The sequence below is a fragment of the Caretta caretta genome, chromosome 24 (genome assembly GCF_965140235.1).
Source record: "Caretta caretta isolate rCarCar2 chromosome 24, rCarCar1.hap1, whole genome shotgun sequence".
NCBI classification, from domain to species: domain Eukaryota; kingdom Metazoa; phylum Chordata; order Testudines; family Cheloniidae; genus Caretta; species Caretta caretta.
Genome location: NC_134229.1, coordinates 9,149,614 through 9,175,689, shown reverse-complemented (window position 1 = coordinate 9,175,689; position 26,076 = coordinate 9,149,614). Strand labels below are relative to the sequence as shown.

Sequence of the window (26,076 nt, the reverse complement as noted above, 5' to 3'; positions counted from 1 at the left end):
GACCCAACTCGCAGCAGGACTTAGACTCTGACCCACCCCCCAGCAGGATCCTGAGTGTCCGCTGACCCAAGTCACTGGTTTGGTGTGGACGGAAGGGGGCTGGGGCTCAAACCCGAGTCAGAGCCTGGGCGCAGTGAACAGTGTAGATGCCCTTGGTGGCTGAGGTGGCAAGATATCACCCAAGTCATTTCTTCACTTGAGGGCTTCCTACTCTCCAGTCAGATCTTTTCCACCCCTGGGAGCAGCAGCCCTTTCCTCACAGAGGGGGCAGGAGTGACGGCGCATTGGCCTGCCCTCCCAATGCAGCAAAACCAAATAGCTGGGCCAGAGAAAAGGTGATGGCTGCCGATCACAAACAAACTGTGCATGGCAAGGATTGGCTTTATTTAATAGCATGGCATCGGGGGGGGGGGGGGGGGTTTACTCTGCAGCCCTGGGAAGGGTCGGAGGCAGTTAGCAAATGAATATCATTTTTAAATCTTTCCTGCGGGGCGTCCGGTTGTGGCAGAGCGCCAACTCCTGGCTGCGAACCTGGACATGGGCAGACGATGAGTTCAGCTTGCTGTGGCGGGGGTGCTGCACAGGGCGTGCTCAGGGGCGATCCGCTGCGGACTGGGGGCTGGGGAGCCTTTGGGAAGCAGGGCCACGCTGGCGCATAGGGGCTTTGTCCTCTCCAGCGCCGGCAGGGCACAAACCCGACGCCACCGGGGACGACTCCTCCGAGCCAGACGCGTCGCAAAGCAAATCGGGAGAGCTCCCGGAGTCAGACGGCCGAGCGCGGTCGCCGGGGGCAGAAATCGCTGATAGCGGCGGCAAGGCCAGGCTTTTTTCCGGGCTCTCCGGTTTGGTGTCTCCCAAGGGAGAGTGGGAGTGAGGTCTCCCTTCCTGGGAGCCTTGGGATCGTGGTACAGAAGCCAAGGCCCCCCCTGCCACCGCTGGCTCAGCCTCACCTACATTCATCGGCACCTGCAAATTGTCCTCCAGCTCCTGGGTGCCAGCTTTCACCTGGCTCTGATCACTGAACCGGCCATCCTGGATGACACTCACCTGGGAGGTGCCCATGGCTCGGTCAGCACCTAGCGACGCTCCTTTAGCCCGGCTGTCTGGGCCTCCCACACAGAGCCCTCCTGGCTCTCCGGGACACGGGCTGGGTGACCCTCCGTTCCCACCCGAGACGAATGAGCCCCGTGATGTGCTACCCTCTTGGCCAGCATCACCCCCTCCTCCGGTCTCAGGGGCACCCGCCTCCTCCGTGCTGCTGCATTTATCCAGCGAACAGGCCTCCGCCTCCTCCGGCCTCTTCCGGGGCCGACCGCGCTTCCTCTTGATGCTGGAAGCCTCGCCAGGCGATTCCAGGGGGCGTTTGGCCCCTTTGGCTCCCTGTGCCTCCTGCCGGCTGCCGGCTGGCCCCTCGCTGCTCTTGGCGGGGCTGTGCCCTTCGCTGCCGCCGCCGGCTGCACTCTTGGGGTTAGCTGGGATTTCGGCCACGGGGATGCCCATGCCGGTCGGCACATTGGGCAGGATCATGTTGATCACCGGCACCGCCGCCTGCTGGCTGACCAGACCCGCCGCCCCATTCACGCCCGGTGCCAGGTTGATGGGCAGGGAGGAAGCAGTGCCCACTGGCAGCGGCAGGGCGGCCATCTTGACCGTGCCCCCGATGGGCGTGGCCGTGATCTTGGGCGCCAGGATAGGAGGGGAGGAGCGCACAGTCTGGGCACCCGGCAGCATCAGTCTCTCGCTGGCCTGGATGCGAGGCAGGAGGAAAGGCAGGCGAGCCACCAGGGCGTTGACTTGGGGGCTGCTCACCGGCTTGGGGGTCTCTGGGGTTTTCTTCCTCTCGGCTCGGGGTGGGACGGAGGGTTTCGAGTTATTCTCCTTTTTGTTCTGACAGGCAAAGACAGACAGATGGACTTTGGCAGAAGGGGCATCACCACACACCCATGCTGCGCCCATCTCCAGAGCCTCCGCCAAACACCTACACCCAACTAGGGTTCAGCGATGAGGGCCCACAACCCCACTCCTGAGGCTACTGCCACCCCCATTTTATAGGGGAGACTGAGGCACAGAGAACTGACTTGCTAACGGCATGAATTCAGTGGCAGAGGTGTGAGAAGAACTGAGGAGTTCTGGCTCCCAGCCCCCCTGCTCTAACTACTAGACCCCACCTCTCTTCCCAGAGCTGAGGCTAGAACCCAGGGGGCCTGGCTCCCAGCTCCCTCTGATCTAACCCTAGACCCCACTCTCTACCCAGAGCTGGGGCTAGAACCCAGGAGTCCTGGCTCCCAGTGCCCCCCTGCTCTAACTACTAGACCCCACTCTTCCTTAGATTAACAGTAAGCCGAATTCCAAGCAGGGGCTGACCATACCAGCCTTTCAGCTCTTAGGGGAGGAGGGCCCTAATCATGGTGGGAAGGTTTCTCCCCAGCACCCAACCCTTTCTCACCTGCGGCTGGGTTTTGACAGTGCTGTCCGATGTTTCCAACCCATTCTTCTTGGCAGTCTGTGGTGGTCGAGTGTCTCGGTGGATATTTTCTGAACTTTCTAGAAACCAACCAACCAAAAAAAAAAAAAATACATGGACTTGACTGTTCTTAAAAGATCACCCTCACTAGAAAAGTTTTTTTTTAAATGGAAAAAGTCCCTTCCCTTAAATTATTAGTGCTTTGAAAGGCACCGGGATTATTATTTATTTGGGAAAAATGCATTTACTTTCTATCCTGGATGTTATTTATTATAGTCACAGGCCAGGAAATCCCCAACTCTGGTCTGCTTGACAGGTCTATACAAGAGAGCTACACTGGTTTAATTCAGGGTTTGTCTACACTTGAAACACTACAGCAGCAAAAAGAAAAGGAGGACTTGTGGCACCTTAGAGACTAACCAATTTATTTGAGCATGAGCTTGCTGCTGTAGCTCACGAAGTTCTTCAGAGTAAACACTACCTACATCAACAGAGGGGTTCTCCCACCACGGTAAGCAATCCACCTCCCCAAGAGGCAGTAACTAAGTCAACGGAAAAATTCTTCCATCAACGTAGGTACTGCTTCTCGGGGGGGGGGGGGTGGATGAACTACAGCGAAGGGAGAACCCCTCTCATCATGGTAGTGTCTACACACTGAAGTGGTAAAGCGGAGCAGCTGCAGCGTTTTCAGTGTAGACGTGGCCTTAGTAAGACTGGTGCAATCCCCTACTTCAGTTTCAGAGTGGGTTTATTCTGGTTCCGCTTAAACCAGTTCCTGAGGGCTTGTCCCCATGCGAACGTTCCACCAGTATAACTTAGACTGGTCTTTAAACGGACATTAAAGCACCAAGAGGCTGCGTACAAGGCTATGGCAGAAGGTTGCGGGCCCAGTTTATTATTAAAGTTGCAGGTTTGGTGCAGGCACCACAAAACTGGAACTCCACCCCACGTCCAGCCCTGTTCCGCCCTCTACACCCCACATCCGGCCCCGCTCCGCCCACCCAGGGTTCCAGGGAGGGAGTTGCCATCACAACTCAAAATGAGCTGGGGCATTCTGTGTACCTACCACACCCAGCATAATAGGGCCCTGGTCCATTACTGGGGTTCTCAGGGACTACTGTAATACCCCTAATAAATGATCCTAGACGGTGCCTGTCTCAGAGACCTTATAGTCTAAATGCAGATCATACACTAGACATAACAAACAGGGACGCACCACTATTACCATGTCAACATTAGGGCTTTGCATTGCTTTAACTCGGCCAGTAGGATTAAAGCGCTACCGCTATGGGTTAGCCTAATCGAGGTGGGCTTTGTCTACACGCAACAGCCGTGCCATCTTAGCCATGCACAGCTGGAACAGTGCAGCTCCTCCCCATGGTGCAGACGGTCCGCAGAGGCACTAATGGAAACTGGGCAACTGACTTCAAATTCTCTCACTAAGGGAATGTCCCATGGAGCTCTACAGAGAGACACAGCTGAAAGGTTTCAGAGGAGCAGCCGGGTTAGTCTGTGTTCGCAAAAAGAAAAGGAAAAGGAGTACTTGTGGCACCTTAGAGACTAACCAATTTATTTGAGCATGAGCTTTCGTGAGCCACAAGTACTCCTTTTCTTTTTGCGAATACAGACTAACACGGCTGTTCCTCTGAAAAAAGAAAAGGAGTACTTGGGGCACCTTAGAGACGAACCCATTTATTTGAGCATGAGCTTTCGTGAGCTACAGCTCACTTCATCGGATGCATACTGTGGAAAATACAGAAGATCTTTTTATATACACACAAAGCATGAAAAAATACCTCCTCCCACCCCACTCTCCTGCTGGTAATAGCTTATCTAAAGTGATCACTCTCCTTACAATGTGTATGATAATCAAGTTGGGCCATTTCCAGCACAAATCCAGGTTCTCTCACCCCCCCCCCCCCCACACAAACCCACTCTCCTGCTGGTAATGGTTTGTGGGAGGGGGTGAGAAAACCTGGATTTGTGCTGGAAATGGCCCAACTTGATTATCATACACATTGTAAGGAGAGTGATCACTTTAGATAAGCTATTACCAGCAGGAGAGTGGGGTGGGAGGAGGTATTTTTTCATGCTTTGTGTGTATATAAAAAGATCTTCTGTATTTTCCACAGTATGCATCCGATGAAGTGAGCTGTAGCTCACGAAAGCTCATGCTCAAATAAATGGGTTCGTCTCTAAGGTGCCCCAAGTACTCCTTTTCTTTTTTCAGAGGAACAGCCGTGTTAGTCTGTATTCGCAAAAAGAAAAGGAGTACTTGGGGCACCTTAGAGACGAACCCATTTATTTGAGCATGAGCTTTCGTGAGCTACAGCTCACTTCATCGGATGCATACTGTGGAAAATACAGAAGATCTTTTTATATACACACAAAGCATGAAAAAATACCTCCTCCCACCCCACTCTCCTGCTGGTAATAGCTTATCTAAAGTGATCACTCTCCTTACAATGTGTATGATAATCAAGTTGGGCCATTTCCAGCACAAATCCAGGTTTTCTCACCCCCTCCCACAAACCATTACCAGCAGGAGAGTGGGTTTGTGTGTGTGGGGGGGGGGGTGAGAGAACCTGGATTTGTGCTGGAAATGGCCCAACTTGATTATCATACACATTGTAAGGAGAGTGATCACTTTAGATAAGCTATTACCAGCAGGAGAGTGGGGTGGGAGGAGGTATTTTTTCATGCTTTGTGTGTGTATAAAAAGATCTTCTACACTTTCCACAGTATGCATCCGATGAAGTGAGCTGTAGCTCACGAAAGCTTATGCTCAAATAAATTGGTTAGTCTCTAAGGTGCCACAAGTCCTCCTTTTCTTCTTACAGCTGAAAGGGTTAATCTCAGGTGATGGCCGGGAGAGGGGGGCCTGCTAAGAGCAGAGGGAACTTTGCCTGCGATTTCCCCAGGAGCAGCAGGACCCAGTCCTCTGTCACAGGGCGGCTGGCCCCTTTAAGGGAGCTGCGTTCAGCCCCACCTGTCACATAAATAGCTCACCTCCATAGGTGGGGAGAATGAGAAAGTCACGTGGCAGGCAGGTCATGTGGCTAAATCAGGCTTCCAGGGTAGAGATGAAGCAAGGGGGCAGAATGGTTACTTTCTCAACTGACAAAACTAAGGGAACAATAGTCACTAAAAGGAAAATTGAACGAGATTATAAATTGTATTTATAAGGGCCGCAAATAAGCGTAGTTAAAAGCTTCACATTTTTAGATGCGATATTTAGCAGCAAGCTCACACGGAATGAACATATTGAAAATATTAGCGATAAGGCAGAACACCCTACTTCAAAAAGTGTTTCTGGAACGTCCTAGGGTGCAGAGCAGAAAGCAGCAGAAACACTGCACAGAACGCTAATAAGGCCAGTTATTGATTAGGGTGCCAGGATTTCAGTTCGGCATCAAAAACCAACTTGAGAACGCTTGACTCAATCCAAGCTCAGCAGACTGTAGCATACTGTACATGGTGCCTTCATCACAATGCCGCTGTGAAGGGCCGATAGCAGTGGGTAAAATGCCCATGATCTTAAGAATGAAGCTTTTAGATGTAACCTTTGGGGCTAACATCATTGGAAACAGTGAATAGATACACTTTTAAATGGACGATGTGTAGGGCAAAAACTCAAAATGCCTCATGTAAGGAGGGCTGAAGCATGGACAAAGGATCTTAGTGTAGAGAAAGACCCAGAAGAGGATAAAATCTATAGCTTTGGGAAAATGCATTAACATTGGAAAATTATACCTTCGGAGGTAGATACAGAATTGTATAGTGAAACTGAAAGAGGAAAAGGCATGTTAAGCGTACAAGATATCACAAATCAACACGTCTGTGATAAGTCTGTATAATATCCCCGCCAAAGATCGGCCAACAGGAAGATTGGGAGCAGCATTCTGCGTTCCTACATGCGGGATCAAGAAAGCTGTACAGCTATCAAACTTTGGGGCCGTTTCAACGACTGAACTGGCTGTGAAAATGCTGGCGTTAAATTGGGTCATAGATGTTTGCCCAGCCACTGTGGTCCTCCTGTCTGATTCCTTATCAGGACTCCGGGCGATCAGAAACCACTCTTCGGATAGCGGAAATGCTCCATGTAATGAAACGTTACGGTTAACAACAGAACTGATGAAGCTGGGTGTAATCACAGTGATAGCAGAGATCCTAGCACACAAAGAGGTGGTGGGCAAAACACGAGCAAGTTGATTTAGACACCCCTGTAAGTAAACTAGAGTTTAAAAAACTGATTAAAAATGAGTTAACAGCAGGAAATATGGGCCCAAAGAAATGAAGAGGGAAAGATGCTGTGAAAAGGCTGTTACAAGAAGGAGGGAGAAAAATTTTTCTTCTTCACCTCTGAGGACAGGACAAGAAGCAACGGGCTTAAATTGCAGCAAGGGCGGTTTAAGTTGGACATTCGAAAAAGCTTCCTGTCGGGGTGGTTAAGCACTGGAATAAATTGCCTAGGGAGGTTGTGGAATCTCCGTCATTGGAGACTTAAGAGCAGGTTGGACAAACCCCTGCCACGGATGATCTACATAATACTTAGTCCTGCCATGAGTGCAGGGGACTTGACTAGATGACCTCTCGAGGTCCCCTCCAATCCTATGATTCTATGAAACGTGCCCAAGAGTCAAAAATACTCATATACTCCAAGGCCCTGAGAGAAGGAGTGAAGTGGCTCTATTTAGAATTTTAACTGGTCATTGTGGCTCAAACAGTAATTTGTTTCTAATAAACAAACATGAAGACAGAACAGGCAAGGTCCAGGAAAGAGCTGATCAGCTTCTTTGGGAGTGCAGAGTGTACCATTGAAAGGGGATATATGGGAAACTTTTAAGTATCTTTAAGTATCCAAACCTTTAAATATCCAAATTTTCACTGCAACACCTAGTAAGAGCATCAGGAAAATGGAGACCTATTAAAAGCAATACTGCAATTCTTAAAGGACACTGGGGAAGGGGGAACACTTGAATTTTTTCTGGTGTCCAGTGCTTGGCCGTCACAGGCCAGGGGTACCCTACAATGTTCTGTCGAGCCAGCTACGTCGCTTTGGGATGTGAAAAATCCACACTGCCGATTGACACCGTGAAGCAGACCTAGCCCCCGGCAAAGACAGCGGTAGGTCGGTGGAAGAGTTCTTCCTCTTGTGGCGGTGGATTAACGTCAGTGACAAGAGAACCCCTCCCGTCGCTGACACGAGGGTCTATGCTGCGGAGCATCAGCAGTGCAGCTGCAGTGGTTTAAGTGTAGACAGAGCTTTGGCAGAAAGCCTGTGAAGACTCAGAGGAAGGAGAAGGGTGACTCAAAGGATGAAGGGGGCTGCATGAGCTGCTCTGCACAGAGTGACCCCCCTCAGTTCCCAGCCAGAGAGCCCAGGGGTGCAGCCTGCAGGAGCCTGCGAGGGAGACCGGAGAGCAAGTCTGCTGCTGACAGAGCGGGGACAGGACAGCTGGAGCTGGGACACTGGTCGGGGAGGGCCGTGCTCCGAGCATTCTCCCCCTCAGCTGCTCGGCTGGCTGGCTCACCTGCTCAGGGTCTAACCAATCGCTGCCATATGTGGGGTCAGGCAGGAATTTCCCCTAGGTCAGCATGGCAAGGACCCTAGGAGTTTTTCCTTCCCTTTGCAGCATGACCGGGAATCTCTCACTTAATGCTCTGCCATTGGAGAGGCCTTGGGCATTAGTGCACCGGGGTCCTTCCCCTTCTCTGCCTGCGGCACAAAACAGTCTAGTCTCCCGCCAGCTGGGATACTTTAGTCTCAGTCTGGTTGCCTTTGGGGTGCGGGTGCTGGGTGGGGTTGGTGGCCTGCAATATACAGGTGGTCAGGCTCGATGATCTCTATGCCTGAGAGCCCTGCATTGAGAGGTGGGAGCCAGCCGGGAGGCTGGGGAGTTCTTGAGTTTCCTTGTGAATGTGAATAAAACCAGCCCCACAAAGGGGTGTCACTCAACACATGGAGCCCTGTGTCCATTACTGGGGAGGCAGCAGCTAGGCTGAAGCCAGCCTGGGTAGAGGGGCCTGCGGCACCCTCAATAACCCCAACCCTGCAACGAGCGCTGCAGTGGGAGGTCCCAGTACTCCACCGAGCCCCACGCTTGGCAATGGGGCTCCCACCTACCCCCCCACACACAAGCGCAGGAGCAGGTCCTGTGGGAGGAATCCCCTTTCTGAGCACCCGACCCACCTGAGACCACCATGGCCATGACCAGGTCGGCGCGGTCGGAGCGCGAGCTGATGAGGTGCTGCTGGATGAGGAACTGAGCCACCTCCACGATGTTGTTGAAGGAGCGCTTGAGGATCTTCTCAGCCCAGTGGCAGGTCAAAGCGCAGGCCGCGTCCACCAGCTCGTCGTGGTATGACTGCACCAGGTCTGTCAGCTCCGACTGTGTCAGGGGAGGGGAGGGAGGTCAGCGACCAGAACCAGGCCTTGGAGCGCTTCTGCTCCCCTCTCCGGGCACAGTCAGTGAGCATGCAAAATTCCCAGGGCGCTCCTGGTGTATGCCCAGTGCTCAGTAATCGAGTGCCCAAAACTCCTGGGGGTGCTCCCGATAGACACCCAGCGCTCCCGCCTGAACTCACAGGAGGTCATGGTGAGGACAGTTCCCACGGATGGGTCACGTTATATGCCAACATACAAGAGCTGGGGGGGGTGGGAGGGAGAGCCAATTTTCCCAGCAATGGATGTCTGGCATTTCCAAAAAGTCAAAATCAATCCATTTTGGGTCGAACAAAAGGTTTCATTTTTGACCATTTTTAAAAGGTTCAGGACACGATATTTTGAGACATCGTTTTGAACCAAAACACCGAAAGGTCAAACGTTTAACTTTTTCCTTAACCTTTTTTTTTTCCCCCAGTTGTAACAATTTGGAGGAACTGAGATGAATTCACACAATGGTTCCGTGTTGCCAAATCTGCATTTTTTTACAACAACAAAAAATGTTTTGGGTGAAGAGTTTTTCCCAGCTCTATGTACAAACCCCTCTACACCCCTGCCAGCCCCAGACATGGTAGGGGGCCCAGTGCCCACGGTAGGGGGAATATACAACCTCCCCACAACACTTCCTATAGCCGATGGGGCTGAGCTAGGACCTTCCCATGGTCAATGGCATGAAGGCAAAACAGACTCAACACTAAATCTAAAATTCAGAGCAGGTGTGTTAGGTAGCTAAGGCTGGGGCAGTGACATCGCAGAAATCTACTGAAACACCCCCTAACCATGGAGGGCTTTAGAGCCCACAAGCACCAGGATGGCCCACTAAAGCTCAAGCAGCCTTCACACTAGGAGGCCGTGCTTCTGGGGAACTTACGGTATCGGTAACTTTGAGGTCCAGGCTGGGCAGGGGTGGCATGCTGACCACGGTCTTCCTCCTGATCCCGCTGTAGCAATACGTTTGGCAAGGTTAAGGAATTTCAGTGGGAAGTTGGAAGGAACTAAATAAAGCTGAAAAAGTGAGACGTTAAAACTTGAAAGGAGGCTGTTTAAGTCCTTAGTGTGACTCCTTCCACATCCAATTAGAGATCTGGGAATCACAAATCCTCTTGCTTTTCACTGCCGATACAGTTTATACTTCACTGTGCTCCGCACTAGTTCGGTCCACTTCTCAGTTCCCATGAGCTAGCCCAGATCTGCTCGACCCCCACCATGAGTGGAAGAGGAAAATAAACTTTCCTGCTTTTTCAACTCCCAGTCTCAACTTTGACTGAACTTAACTAGTTGAATAAGCTGAAAAGGAGGATATATTCTCTCTGGACTTACAGAAGAGGCTACTTCTGTCCAAAGCTAGATTAGCAGGTCAACAATTCAGACTGCAAATGGGGTATCAATGTTTAACAGTCAGGGTAATTAGCCTTTGGGACAATTTATCAAGGGCCAGATGGATTCTCCATCACTGGGAATTTTCTATTTAAGATTGGATGTTCTGGTAAAAGATCTGCTCTTGTTCAAACAGGAATTATTTGGGGAAGTTCTAGGGCATGAGTTATATATGAGGTCAGAGTGGATGATCACAACACTACTTTCTGGGCTTAAAATTTGGGCTGTCAAGCAATTAAAAAAAATTAATCGTGATTAATCACATGATTAAAAAATAATCGTGATTAATCGCTCTGTTAAACAATGGAACACCATTCATTTAAATATTTTGGACGTTTTCTACATTTTCAAATATATTAATTTCAATTACAACACAGAATACAAAGTGTACAGTGCTGACTTTATATTTATTGTTGATTACAGATATTTGCACTGTAAAAAACAAACATAAGAAACAGTATTTTTCAATTCACCTAATATAAGTACTGTAGTGCAATCTCTTTATCATGAAAGCTGAATTTATAAATGTAGAATATTGTACAAAAAACCCCACTCAAAAATAAAACAATGTAAAACTTTAGAGCCTACAAGTCCACTCAGTCCTACTCCTTGTGCAGCCAATCGCCCAGACAAACAAGTTTGTTTATATTTTCAGGAGATAATGCTGCCCCCTTCTTATTTACAATGTCACCTGAAAGTGACAACAGGTGTTCTCATGGCACTGTTGTAGCCAGCGTCGCAAGATATTTACGTCCCAGATGCAGTAAAGATTCCTATGTCCCTTCATGGTTCACCCACCATTCCAGAATATGTGCTTCCATGCAGATAGCGGGTTCTGCTCAATAACAATCCAAAGCAGTGCGGACCGATGCATGTTCATTTTCATCATCTGAGTCAGATGCCACCAACAAAAGGTTGATTTTCTTTTTTGGTGGTTCAGGTTCTGTAGTTTTCACATTGGAGTGTTGCTCTTTTAAGACTTCTGAAAACATGCTCCACACCTCATCCCTCTCAGATTTTGGAAGGCACTTCAGATTTGTAAGCCTTGGTCAAGGGCTGTAGAAATCTCACATTGGTACCTTCTTTGCATTTGTGAAATCTGCAGTGAAAGTATTCTTAAATCGAACACATGCTGGGTCGTCATCTGAGACTGCCATAACACGAAATATATGACAGAATGCAGGTAAAACAGCAGGAGACATACACTTCTTTCTGCAAGGAGTTCAGTCACATATTTAATCAATGCAGTTTTTTTTAAACGAGTGTCATTGGCACGGAAGCATGTCCTCTGGAATGGTGGCCAAAGCATGAAAGCACATACGAATGTTTAGCATATGTGGCACATAAATACCTAACAACGCCGGCTACAACAGTGCTATGCGAACAGCTGTTCTCACTTTCAGGTGACATTGTAAATAACAAGAGGGCAGCATTATCTCCCATAAATGTAAACAAACTTGTTTGTCTTAGCAATTGGCTGCACAAGAAGTAGGACTGAGAGGAATTGTAGGCTCTAAAGTTTTACATTGTTTTGTTTTTGAGTGCAGTTATGTAACAAAAAAGAAAATCTACATATGTAAGTTGCACTTTCACAATAGAGATTGCACTACAGTATTGCAGGAGGTGAATTGAAAAATACTATTTCTTTTGTTTATCATTTTTACAGTGCAAATATTTGTAATAAAAATAATAACATAAAGTGAGCCCTGTGCACTTTGTATTCTGCGTTGTAAATTTCAACTATTTGAATAAGTAGAAAAACATCCAAAATATTTAATACATTTCAACCGGTATTCTATTGTTTAACAGTGCAATTAAAACGGTGACTAATTTTTTTGAATCGCAATTAATTTTTTTGAGTTAATCACATGAGTTAACTGCGATTAATCAACAGCCCTACTTAAAATCTATCAAGGATTTAAAGATAATACATTTCCTTTTGTATCAGCTTTCATTAGAGGATCCTAAAGTGTGTTCCAGAGTAACCGTAGTGCCAATCCCACATGTTCAACCATTATGAGTTAGACACCCCCCAAAAATCCTAGATTTTAAAAAATAATAAACTTGGGCTCTTTTTTATTTGCCTTCTGGTTTTTGAGCCTTCAGGGTTTGCATTTACAAAATTTTCTTTGCAACCATGACAGCTAGAAACTTAGAATCATAGAATATCAGGGTTGGAAGGGACCTCAGGAAGTCATCTAGTCCAACCTCCTGCTCAAAGCAGGACCAATCCCCAATTTTTGCCCCAGATCATGGGTTCTCATGGAATCACATGATTCTAAGAGCCGGGGCTTTAAGGAAATTCCCAAATACCATGAGAGTTGGCAACCCTGTTTTGCTAGATATCAGAGGGGTAGCCCTGTTAGTCTGTATCCAATGGACACAAATCAGACATCAGGAATGTTAACATACAAAAAAGCCTGTAGGAGAACACTTCAATCTCCCTGGACACTCAGTAACAGATTTAAAAGTAGCCATCCTTCAACAACAACAAAAAACAGACTTCAGAGAGAAACTGCAGAGCTACAATTCATTTACAAATTTAACACCATTAATTTGGGCTTGAATAGGGACTGGCTGGCTCACTACGAAAGCAATTTTCCCTCTCTTGGTACTGACACCTCCTCAACAATTGTTGGGAGTGGACCACATCCACCCTGACTGAATTGGCCTTGTCAACACTGGCTCTCCCTTCTCTTCATGTGCCAGCATATTTATGCCTGTATCTGTAATTTTCACTCCATGCATCTGAAGAAGTGGGGTTTTTACCTACAAAAGCTTATGCCCAAATAAATCAGTTAGTCTTTAAGGTGCCATCGGACTCCTCATTGTTTTTGTTTTGCTACAGCAGCTGTTCTCAAACTGTGGGTTGGGACCCCAAAGTGGGTCATGACCCCCTTTGAATGGGGTCGCCAGGGCTGGCTTAGACTTACTGGGGCCCAGCGCTGAAGCCCGAGCCCCACTGCCTGGTGCTGAAGCCTGGACGGCGGGGCTCAGGTTGCAGGCCCCCTACCTGGGGCTGAAGCCCTTGGGCTTCAGTTTTGGCCCCCCTGCCCAGAGCGGTGAGGCTCGGGCTTTGGACCCCTCACCCAGGACAGTGGGGCTCAGGTGGGCTCAGGCATCGGTCCTCCCTCCTGTGGTCGTGAAGTAATTTCTCTTGTCAGATGTGGGTCGCGGTGCAATTAAGTTTAAGAACCTCTGTGCTAGAGGATCCCACAGCACTTTGTTAATAAGAGCTAGGAACAGAACCCAGGAGTCCTGACATGCAGTTTCTTATTTCAGTCACTCAATACCACCCCCTCCCAGATTCCTGACTCCCAGCCTCCTGCTCTAACCACTAGACACCACTTCTCTGCCAGAGCTGGGAATACAATCCAGGAGCCCTGCTCCCACTTCCCTGCTCCAACTGCTCCATTCCCCTGTGGTGCTGCAAAATGTAATGACTAATCAATTAAAAACAAATCATTTCCATTCATTCTTGTTCTTTAAAAGACGCCAACCCTGTCCACACAAAACTAAGCTGACATCATCCCTTTGCTTGGGCTAGTTCTTGGAGGTGTAGACAGAGGTTATTTAGTGTACAAGGATATTTCGATTGTCCTCGTCCTCCCAGTCTTCTGGCTTTGATGTTCGGGAAGATCTCCCGGATGATCTTCCCAAAGTTAGCGGCACTCAGAGGGTGACAACAGAGGTTATCACAGTATCGCCTGCCGGGTTCAGAGGATCAGAGGAGAGAGAGTTTCATCCCAAAGCCAAGGTCCTGCACTTGATACTACTGCCTTGGCCGTGCATTCGATTGCTTCCCCGTGGATTATCACCAGCAGTACTGAACGCTGGGCACCAGCGTCTCTTCTAGTTAAGTCATATTACATTTATCACAGAGGGTCTTTGCAAACTCAGCCTCCGCAAACTCAACCTGATCTACTCCCTGCACAGGGGGAAATCACTCTCTGCCACTGAAATGCGGCCACCTCTGGGTGAAACGGCATTTCAACAGCTGCCCAACACATTACAGCCCAGTGCTACAGTTCTGACTCAGGCAATGGATTTTTTGCCCACGTAAGAGCAGCAGCGTGTGGTCCCAGAGGAGGATGATCTCTGGGTGAGTATCTGGAACACCACAGGGAACTTAGTAACGCTGAGCATCGCTAGCACAGTTGGCATTTGCTCAGGATTATTTATTAGGCGTATTACGGTAGCGGGTAGGCATCCCAGTCACGGAACAGGAAGGACCCCATTGCGCCAGGCGCTGTAAAGTATGAGGTATATTACAGTAGCACTTATGAACCCGAGTCACGGACCAGCACTAGACACTGTACATTCGCAGAATAAAGAGACAGCCCCTGCCCCAGGGAGCTGGTAATCCAGGATGTTATGGGTACAAACGGACTATGAATGAACGGAGGCTGGAAATCTAAGGCCTTCCTTGGAGGCCTCCCAGTCAAGCCCTGATGCAGCCAGTCCCTGCTTAACCATGCAAGATCCAGAGCGCTCCCAATGCAAGGCCACTGGCTGCACTGACTCACGCTGGGCCCTGTGCACATGCTCACTTGTATGTGTCGTAGACATCCTGCTTGGGCAGGCAGGTGTCCGTGTGTTCCTCCAGGTGATTCCGGATCCAGTTGCATGCATGCATGTGCTCAGCAGTGCTCAAGGAGCTCAGGTCCAGGCTGCTGCTCGCAGGGAGGCAGGTCATGGTAAGCAGACATGATCAAATTAAAGACAACATTAATTAGCACAGAGATTGCATCAGTGAGCGGTTATGGGGGGAGACAGAGAGGTTGCCAGGCCAGGGTTACATTCCTCTCTGTAGCAACTTTCAGACGATCATAGGCATTATTTGGAGACTCCCTCCCTCCCATACCCCTGAGGCTCGGAAGTAATATAAAATGGGTGGGGGGTAATACATGGGAAAACTGAGTTACAGGGAAACACTGGCATCAGCTTGAAGAGAACCCAGTCATGCTGCTTAAATTACCGGGCCACGATCCCTCCAAGAACTGGCAAGAGAACCCCAGGGTCCAACTGCCCAGAACTCCTGCACCCCCTTCCCAGAACTGGCAACAGTCCCCAGGAATCCTGATCCCCAATCTCCTCCTGCGCTAACCACTGAACCGCGCTGTAGTGAAAGACAAGGCACAATGGTATCTTAGTCTGTTCCCTACCTTTTTTCCCCAGAACTCGGACCGGATGGCAGCTGTAGGTACAGGTAGAGTTTATCGTTGTCTGAAAATTTCTGCACATCTTGCTATTGTTAGCAGGGACAAAATGGTTAGAGATTCAACGGAGGCAGCAAAACAGCTAGAAGTCAAATTACTTTGCTAATTGCAATGACTAAAGAGACTTCTTAGCAGAGATCGTTCTATGACCAATAATTATGTTTGCTGCTGTGCAAGGCAAAGTAAATAAAATCTTATGCATCAGGGCATGACTTGACCAATAAAGGGGTCAGGAAGGAAGCACGCCTTCTTCCACCCACTCTATTTAGCAATGCGTAATTGGTCAAGGGCAGATGGTCTGATTTGCTCTGAAAGATCATGCATTGCTCACTGCTCCTCTTAGAGATTGGATCCTGGACTGACTGAACCACTGAACGGATCCCTTATGGCAGGATTACTGGATTAGGTAGAATTGAGGGACTGAGCCAGTATGGTAAGAGGCAGAGCAGCATGGGATGTTGCCATTGAGAGAAGATCCAGGGCTGACACTCACTTGTGCTGGTCTCTACGCTACAGGGTTTTTAAGCAGCCGAAGAGCTGCTCAAGACACTCACCAGAATGCTGTCCACTTTGTTCTGCACGGATTTGCTGTTTAAAACAGAAGAAAAAATAAAGCATCCGTCATCAAGCCACAGAGCGTGGACTGTACAGCACTCCCTGCACAAAGCAGAACCACAGGGACGGAAAACACCTCATGGGTTCCCAGCCAAACCTCACTGCTGCCTCCAGTACGTTGGAGTCAAAGCCCAGCTTCTGTGCGTAACAGAGAAAGCTTTCATATGCAGCAGCTGCTGTAACAGAACGTCTACTCAGTCAGCAGCTGCTTTTACATCCAGCCCACAGATCCACTTCCCCAACAAAGACGCATTCGCTTAAGGATTAAAAAACCAGGAAATTAAACAGGCAAAAAACTTTGCTGGGAAACATTTAGGCTTGCTTCACACACATACAGCTTGCCTGACTCAAACCCACAGGAGCAATGAAATGTTGAGCCACCGAATAGTACATCCCCTCTATTCCTCCACCCACAGGCAAATTACCATCCCCTATAACCCACACACCTTAACTCTGCCCTGCTCGCACCAGCAGGGACAGCTTAAGGCATGGGCAAACTGGGCATGTGCCCAGAGGCCCCAACGGAAAGGTGGCCCTAGCAGTGATGTGTGACAAAAAAATGTTAATCGAGTCGACGATGAATATTGAGTCTGGAGTGATTCAGGAAATTGGATTTTCAGAGGTCAGTTGTCACTTCGCTGCCTGCAGAGGTTTTTAAATCAGCAGAATACATTTAACACTTTTTCTGTTACCGCTACGTTGTGTTTTAGTTCCCAATAACATTTTACAGGCAAGAATTACTATTTATTTTCTACTGTAACGTGGCAGGGCTCCGCTGCCTCCCCACCCAATATGCTGTGCCCAGGGGCCTCTGAAGTCATTAAGAAGGCCCTGCCCACTCGGGGGGTGAGCCTTCTGTCACCCCCTTTACCAAACTACCCTCCCCCAACACACCACCTCTCACTGAGTCACAGGGTCTGAGCTATGTCCCAGCCTGTATGTAGCCTCCTGGAGTGACCCCTTTACTGTGCTGGGCCCCAAGGACCCACACAGATCCACAGGGGCAGGCCTCTGGCCCCAGCATTCCCTGGCTCTGTCCATGGCTCCCTGGAGTGAAACCGGCCAAGCCAAACTCCAGCGGGAGTCTTGTACCGGGCCCGCACCGTGCTCTCCGGGAGTATTTACAGTGACCCAGGCAGCCTTTTTCAGAACAAGGGGGCCATTGATGAGTCACCTGGCTACAGAATCCGAACGTCCTTGGCGTAGCACAGAGAGGCAGAAGTTATGCCATAGTCCACTCTGGTTAAACCAGTGCCCTGATGAGCTAGCCAAGCTGTGATGGACTCCACCTCTGGCTCTCGTCCCGTGTTCCCCCTTTATCTGCCCAGCTCCAGGCTCCCGAGTCCCTCCAAAGGGGTCACCCTTCCTCTAGTCACCTGACACCCTGTTCTCTAGCTCAGTCCCCGGTCCAGCCTGCGGGGCAGAGGGGTTCCTGCTGTTAGGTGTTCAATCCTGAGGGCATCTCTCGGTCTTGCTGGAGACCCTCTGTTGATTTGGGCTGGTTTGAGCCACTTCTTTAGTGACTCTACCCATTCCCCTCCAGACAGTGAGGTGACCCGCACACCCCTCCTGCCCTGTTCCAGGAGCAGGGTTAAACCTTTTGCACCCACTGGGTAGCAAGAGGGAAACTGAGGCATGCCTAGGATTTATACAAATATTATAGAAACTACCCAATTTGTCACACCTCTGCACCAAACACTCATGACGAATAGTGTCAGGAGGGGAAAATTTGGTAATCAGAGTCCAGGGTCTATGTGTCTGTCTGTGTATCACTCTGAAGCCTAGAATGTTGGCTAAGTCAGTGTCACCAAATCATCACACGCTCGGGGTCTACTGAGGACCACTGAGTCGGTGTGAAGCGACGGACACAGCTACAAGCATGGCTGATACAAGAATGGCTGACAGCTCTTTTTGTTCAGCATATCACCAGGCTGAATCATCGCCGGGTTTCACGGCCTGTTACCTTCCTAGTTTTAAGTTCTCAGCCACTTTCAGGTTTGTTTGTTTTTATCTTCATGAATTACTTCCATATGACAATGGGGACTTTCACCTAGCAAATAACATTCACTAGCTTTTATATAGCGCTTTTCATCCATAGATGTCCAAGCACTTTACAAAGGAGGCCAGCATGAAGCAGAGGAGGCTATGTCAGGGCAGAGTTAAGGTTACCATGTGCGGGCTGGGGTAGCGGTCAGGGAAAGCAGCGTGTCTGTGACTGATGCAGACCGGTATGTAGGGCCATGTGGCTTAATTTTTTCATTTCCTTGCTCATGTGGGTTTCAGGCAGGTATGTTGCATATGGGTAGCAACCCTGATTGCTTCACAGCAAAACATTTTGCCTGTTAATATTTAAAGACCTTGAGCATCAGCTAGATGTAAATGACAACCAGATGTGGGATCAGGAAGGAATTTTCTCCCAGGCCAGATTGGCAGGGACCGGGGGTGGGGGGTGTTTCGCCTTCCTCTGCAGTATGTGGGTACAGGTCACTTGCCAGGATTATCTGGCTATATCTCACTTCATCATTCCCAGGGCGCCTCACACACTGGTATTCCTCGGTCCCTCCTCATCTCTGCCTGCCGCCCATGGCAGTCTAGTCTCCTGTGGGCTATGATACTTTGGTCTCGTTTCAGTTGTAGGGTTTAGTGTGCGGGTGCTGGAGTTGGCCTGTACTAATCAATCGCACATAGCCCCTAGCACCACAAGATCCTGACACCACCACAATTCAAAGAGATAAGAATACCCAATGTGCGGAGCAACGCAACGTCTCCGGGGCTGGGCAGCCAGCGCCTTTCACTACCACTAAGAAAACATCTAAGAAGCCAGCCATACAAAAGCGAGAGGGAGATGTTGCCCTTACGAGATGGTGCTCTTCAGTTTCTGCAGCAGGGTGCTGGGCTCTGTGGCATCCCCTCTGGAGTTCCCAGGCTGCGAGCTTCCCTTTTTAGAGACCTTGGGACCAGCTTTGTCGTCAGCCATGACATTCGGCAGCTGCCTAAAAGACAAGAGCCGTGAAAAAGCAGCCCAGAACAGATTGCCCCACGGCAGACAGCCACCCAACCGGTGCAGAAGTGCCATTTGTTATTACAACCGAGCGCTCGGCCCCTTTCCCTGCTGCTTGGGGAGAAACCTGACAGCTTAGAGGGAGTCAGGTGTCGCTGACGAGGCAGAGGTCCAAAAGCAGAGTGGCAGTGTCCTGCGTTTGTGCAGCACCTCGTACCTTGTCTGCGACTGGGGCTTGTGGATGCTGTCACAATACAGGTAGTTATTCTACAAAGAAATAAAAATGCGTGAAAATACAATTCACGCTTGTAAGGCTGGTTAGGAGAGCTGGGAGCAAAGGCTGATGCCTTCTAACTTGGGGGCCTAATTCAAAGGCCCCCAACTCTGCATTTAGGCACCCAAATAATGTGTTCAGCACCCTCAACGCCCATCAACTTAAACAGAGCAGTTAGCGGGTCGCAGTGCGGGATCGGGGCCGAGGAGAGGAAGCGTGATGGGAGGAGAATCCCATTGAAAGCATGAAAGGGAATTCTGGGACCTAATTCTGAAAGGAGAGTAGCACAGACAGACAAGAAAGCGTTCCCTAGCCTTCATGAGGTTGAATGTAATAACCCCTGCTGGAATTTGACACCGGGGCCCAGATTCTTGCAAAAAGTGACATGTGGTCATTAAAGACCCCAAGCAGTCAGGATCTCCCCCCCACCCACACACTTTTCCTGGTAGACCCTGACCCTGCAATGGGGTCTGTGGGCTTAGAGCTCATTGCAGGACCAGGGCCTTGGATTATAAACCATTCCCATGAGTTTGTACAGCACCTAACCCAAATGCTGACTGAGGCCACTGGACACTATCATAGTATTAAAATAATCAAGAAGTAAAAAAATCAATGTCAAGAATACGGATATAGAACTCAAGCTGAGCGCACTGAAGAAATAACGCTGTCTTATGTCAAGTGATTTTCAGCAAGTTGGTGGGTGTCAGAGCTGGGAACAGAACACTACAGTCCCACTGCCTGGTCCCCGGTTCTGACCACTAGATCAAACTTCCTCCTAGGACCTAGAGCTGAACCCAGGAGTCCTGACACTCAGCCTCAGCTCTGACTACCTCCGCCAGACAGCGTTCTTCTTCTTCTTGTCCTATTTTCCTCCCCCCCCAAAAATAAAATTTTTAAGTCAAATTAAATTAGCAAGACCATAAAGTTTTTGCTGAGTTTTTCCCTGTTTAATTGCAAAAGTGAGGATTCAGCAGAGCTCAAGGAGGCTCCATTAATAACCCTGCATTCAACAGAAGACTGGAGCTAATTTAATTATTAGTTTGTACAAGAAATTTGCATGAAATGCTACAATTCTGCAAACCTCAGCTCCGGAGTAGCCTGTTTAGTTATAGATCCTGTATCTATAGTTCCTTCTTCAGGGCGAGGCGCTACCACTGAGAGGAAATCAATTAATGGCTGGAATGCCCCAGGGGGAAGGGGGGGGGGAATCCCACGAAGAGGGAGATTTAAATATCTGCAGTTGAACTGGGAGCCGCAGCTTCAGACTTGCCAAATCGCGCTGTCCCCAGGCTGGGGGAAATCTTCCTCCTCCTGGCTGTGAAAGCATCTCGGGTTTTATTTTGCAACATGTGTTTCCAGATCTCATCATTTATTTGCGAGGGGGGGGGGCTGAAATGTCGCACATCCAGGTCTGACAGCAGCCGCAAGGTCCAGAGAGCCATGCCCCAGAGCCAGCTTGGCCCAACCAAGGCGACGATTTTCGGTTTGCAAAGAAGAGCCGATCCTTGTGCGTCCCTTTATTATGGTTTTGCAAGACGGATTTCCTCTCTCTCTCTGGGAGCGACCAGCACTTTGCAAGCCCGCCCCACCCTCACCCCCCAAGGCTTGGCTACGTTGCAAAGCAAGAAAGAGACTGGGAACAAAACAAAGGAAACTCACCTACTCCCAGGGTCACCACAACCCCCCTCTAGAGCGAGCCAAGTGGCCAAAGGTGCGTTTGCAGGGAGGGAGAAGGAGGCGCGCGCCCCAGCCGCTCAGTCCGCGGCCAGCCTCCCCGTTCGCTCCCCGATTTGCTGCCCCGGCTGGCGAGGCGTCCCCGGCAGCATGGTCCGAGCCCCGGCTTCTTTGCTTTGATTGCCGGCCCCTCTGGGTCGCTGCCCCCCCCGGCGCACAGGACAGGCACGTGCCGCCCCAATGGCAAAACAGAAAAAGAAAGTAGCTAAGCACCAACTCGTCTTGCGGGGGGGGGGGGAATAACCCCCCCCAACCTGCCCTGATTGCCGCTCTGTTTTTCTGATTGGCTCACGCACCTTTGATCTGCCCGGAGACTTTGGCCGTTCATTAATCTGATTGGCTGCGGCTGGCTTTTCTACCCGGATACAAATCCGATTTGTCTCTTGATTGGCCGGCTGGATGTCAACTCTGCCTAGTAACAAGCTGCGGATGGGCAAAGGGCGGGGCGGCTGGAGGAGGAAGCCGGGGGGGGAGTTGCAATGCAGGCCTGGGGGAAGGTTTTGGTGACAGGGCTGCTGCGGGGCGGGGGTCACAGCAGCCAGGGCTGCTCCCTGCCCCCTGGCAGAGCCTGAGCCTGTCTGCAAAGCCAGGTACTGACACACCACCCCATCCCTCACCATAAAGCCAGTCTCTCTGACCCGCCATGGACAGCACCATGCATCCAAAACCAGCGTTATCTGGAGTTGTTTTTAAAGCCCCAGCTCCCGGAGGCATGTGATTAGAGGAGCCGCTCAGCTTTCGTTCCATCTCCAGCTCTCCTGGTTGCAGAGGAAGGCATGCAAACGTGTCCCCAGTGCACGTGAAAAGCTCAGAAAGCAGCAGATGAATAATGCAAGGCCCAAATTTATTATTTTAAAAAACAAACTCATTGTTTTTACGCCAATCTCATTCTTTCTGGAAAAAAAACACATCAGAACCCTGCTCCCAAAATGATGAGAGTATTTTTAATCATGATTTTTAAGATAAAGCGTGGGTGGGGTTGTGTTTGCCTTGTGGGGTTGTGTCTGTCTGTTTCTGGCCTTTAGAGATCAAGGGTTTCTCTAAAAATACAAGGGCCATGCTTTGTTTCAACAGTGGAAGTGCCAGTCCCCACACAGTCATGTGGCTCTGGGAGCTGGTGCTTCAGGAGAAAGACCACAGATCACAAACTGGCAACACCGCCAGGCTGCAAGGACCAGCGCTTTACACCCACCTTGTGCTGCTGTACACGGGTGCTGACTCCTTGGGTGCTTCGGGGCTGGAGCACCCATAGGAAAAAAAGTGGGTGCTCAGCATCCACCGGCAGCCCTGCCAATCAGCTTTTCCCCTTCCCTCCCTGCACCTCCTGTCCACCATGGTCAGCTGTTCAGCGGCATGCAGCTGGTGCCAGGGGGAAGGGGTGGGGTGGAGTGCGGGGTCAAGCACCTCCTGCGAACTCAGGAAGACGGCGCCTCTGCTGGTGTGAATGGCTCCCCAAAGGGGTGTGGTAGCAGGGCAGCAGGCCCAAGCAAGGTCAGTCGTATGATCATGGACTACAAACAGAGATAAAAACATACATATATCTTTGCTGGAAGGTTGCACTGTAACACGACTTTATTTCTTGGTATTCAGAACCCTGACAGACAAGAATCAAAAACAGAAAGAGACAAAGCAGGCTGCTCCCTAAAAACACCTCACCCCACTTTATTGTAGACTGTCTGTCTGCAGAACTGACTCTGATCACATGCTTCCCTACAGAGCCCCCTGGCTGGCAAGCAGGACCAGGAAAACCCTTTAGGATTTAAGGTGATAGCTTGTAATTTTTTACACCGTTTTCAATATACCCCAGCAAGCAGCTGGGTGCGGCCCTGCCCCTCATCTCTGCCCCCTTCTATCAGCAGAGTGGAGCAGGAGGGCAGCCAGCATCTAAACCAGCTCCAGATCTTATGCAGAGGGTACTGGACCGGGAGGAAGCTATTTGCTCACAGCCAATCTCCCTCTGCATCAGTGGCTCGTCAGGCTGACCTCATTTCCCCCTTCCTCTACCAGCAAGATCTAGGGGGGCAGGGAAATAACCTGGCACCTACATCTGTGGGGTGTGTGATGGGGTATATAAACCCTGCACTGGACAGGAGGGGGATAAGGAGCAACTCTTGGCTAAGGAGGCCTCACCCTTCCGCCCATACCAAGCATGCTGGGGTTGGAGGTGGCATTTAAAAGGCTGAAAGGGGGAGCTGCAGTACCCGGAGAATGGGATCAGGGCTGGAAGTCCGAAAACGCTCTCCAGGGATGGATGGTGGCTGGCTGGGATGCAGCGGGAGGGAAGCCGTGATCCAGGGAAGCTGACTTGAGGTTGGCGCAAGGCACCACCAGGGTGAACAAAGAGAAACCAGCCTCCCCGGGTCAGAACCTGGCGGAGTGAGAGGACCTGGGTTCCCCTACCCCGCTGGGTGCGGCACCCATTAGGCCTCCTGCGCACAGCGGGGAAAGTCCCGGCATCTCCATCACAACAGTCTATTCTGTTCTTACCCCACCTTCACTGCTGTCGTATATAAGCACCTTCCAGCTAAGCAATATGACTAACCCTGTCGTGCACGGCTCCCTCTCGCTCATCCTCTCCCGGTTGTGCATTGGAGTGGTTTGTTTTGTTAGGGTTTTGTTATTATTTGTTCTGAAATGTCCACATGGCTCCAGGTCCGCGTTAGAGAAGGCAGGCCGAAGTAGAGCACCTCACACAGGGAGTGGAAGGTGCTTTGGCCCAGCGCCCAGGTGAGAAGGTCAGGATCAGATCCCCAGAACCCGAATCAGGCTCTGAATTTAGAACTCCTAGGTCATCTCTTTCTATCAGCTGCCTCTGTGTCCAGAACCCAGCTAGGGACATTACACGAGTGCAAACACCAGAGATTTATAAGACTAAAACGTAGGCACTTTTCATGTGCTAGACATGAACGCGTATGTTCAGCTAAGGTCAGGCAGTCTAAGGAGCCGAGGCCTGCCTGGGCCCTAATCCAGGATGGAGGTGTGACAAAGTCCCAAAATAAGCGACTCATGCTGGAAATTCAAAATGCTGTGGACCTTTAACCATCAAAGTGACGGTGAAGGGACACCAAATCCAACTCAAGAGTGCTGATTCTTGGGACATTTGAGAAGGCATAAGCCCAGGGTTAGTGTTGGCTGTGAGGCAGACTGGCCTTGTATAGCAAAAATATATTTAAAAAAAAAATCAAACCCCAATATTTTGATTTTAAAGTCTTCTGGCTCTGACCAAGCAAAAGTCTGACTTTTCACGCACATTGCATGTGCCAAAAATGCTGTTCAAAGTTGAGCTACTGCATGCTGAAAGATGCAAGAGGAAGTTATAAGCATCTTTCTGAAACAGGAACTCTCTCTCAGTGCACGGGTGGAAGGAATGTATGATAGTGTTTTTTCTACAATTTCAGTTCCAATTTTTTGCTAACTTTGCAGTTTTTAGATCATTTTTGAGTCAGGGCTTTTGTAAGATGGTAGAGATGACGTCCGTGGGTTGACACGTGACCTCACATGGCTCAGATTACCTATAGACCGACTGACTGACTAGATATACTTATAGATATGTGGACTTTTCGGGCCCAAATTTATTGGAACAAGGAGGTTTATGTCATCAAACCCCTCTGGGTGATGCCCATGATTTCAAATGGGGAGTGCTTCATTCTGATTTGCCAGTCTCCATATTGCCTTCAAGTTGGGAGCAATTTGACCCTCCCTGTATCTGCTATTTGGCTGAAATATAAATCTATCAAGTGGCATTGAGAGTGAGAATACCTTATTGCTTTTGAGGCTGATGACTAAAGAAAACTACCCCTTGCTAAATTATTACACAAATCTTACAAGGAACTGTTTCTTCCCACAACCTGCAAACTAGATTTATTTGATTTTATTCACTTTCTTTTAATTGGATTTGTTTAAATGGACTTTATTTTATGCTTTCGTTTAATTAATAAAATGTATACAATTGGAAACCTGGGTGGTTTGGCTCTGTCTTCCCCAGACATCAGGCCGCTGGGCCTGGGTCAGATCAAAAAGACAACTGCATGACCCACCTGGTGGTCCTCACAACCTTTCTGTAGTCCTCCCATAACTCGTGGCCAGACAGGAACACTGCTCGATTTGAAGGAAAGTTGACAATTGACAATTATTGATAATTTATTTGAATAAGTAACATGGGTTCCAGAATCTTTGACATGGATACCAACCTTAAAGCTGACCAATTCCCCATAGTAAGTTCATAGTCTCATGGCACTAGGGTGACCACAGTCTGGATAAAATCAGAATCTTCCCAACTCTCTTGCTCAACCTTGTTTGAAAAATGTTTGAACTGTCCTGCAGGTTTTCTTTCATTCCAGCATGAGCATCAGAAACCCCCTGAAACAGAGGTCCTAGTTTTGCCCTCCAAAGCCCCATTTAGACAGACTTTCAGGCCAGATCATTACGATCATCTAGCCTGAGCTCCTGCAAAACATAAGCCAAAGAACCTCATCCAATTTCTGCATCAAGCCCATAACTTCTAGTTGAGCTGTAGCATACCTTTTGGGAAGACATCCAGTCTTGATTTAAAGACTAAGTGACGGAGAATTTACCATGTCCCTGGGTAAGTTGCTCCAAAGGCTAATCACCCTCGCTGTTAAAAATGGGCACCTTATTTTGCAGAGGTGAGGGATCTTCATCCAACTACCAAGGTGTCTATCTGAGTGCCAGACATCCTGGAGGTCACTCCATCACTAGCTGGCACTTGTTCTGAAAGCTGCTGACTGCTCAGGATTTAAAAAACAAACAAACATAAAGCTGGAGACGGCGCTTTGCCAGAACTAGAGCTCCTGTCTCCTTGGCTTATGCTCAAGTGACTGGCTCCTGGCTGCAATGCACTTAGCCCTGCATTTTGCTGATGAATTTTCCAACCCTGATGTTCTGTGATTCTGTGATTCTTGAATCCAGACTAGGAGTAGAGATTTT

At 49.4% G+C, this 26,076-nt stretch overlaps 1 protein-coding gene across 4 annotated transcripts; it reads right to left on the bottom strand.

Moving 5' to 3' along the window:
* Positions 1 to 363: 363 nt before the first annotated feature.
* Positions 364 to 21,361, bottom strand: RFX5 (regulatory factor X5). 4 transcript variants are annotated; one of them, XM_048828323.2, is made up of 10 exons: positions 21,055 to 21,360; positions 18,979 to 19,113; positions 16,060 to 16,093; positions 15,452 to 15,534; positions 14,837 to 14,959; positions 13,877 to 13,993; positions 9,781 to 9,862; positions 8,658 to 8,856; positions 2,447 to 2,544; positions 364 to 1,887 (listed from the first exon to the last, which is right to left on the bottom strand). In XM_048828323.2, the coding sequence occupies exons 2-10, from the start codon at positions 19,095 to 19,097 to the stop codon at positions 592 to 594; spliced, it is 2,151 nt and encodes a 716-aa protein (XP_048684280.1). In that variant the 5' UTR covers positions 19,098 to 19,113; positions 21,055 to 21,360; the 3' UTR covers positions 364 to 591. The 4 variants fall into 4 exon arrangements, with proteins under 4 accessions (XP_048684280.1, XP_048684281.1, XP_048684282.1 ...); XM_048828324.2 differs by having other exon boundaries at positions 18,979 to 19,109; XM_048828325.2 differs by lacking the exon at positions 13,877 to 13,993 and having other exon boundaries at positions 9,781 to 9,850; positions 21,055 to 21,361.
* Between the last annotated feature and the right edge of the window lie 4,715 nt (positions 21,362 to 26,076).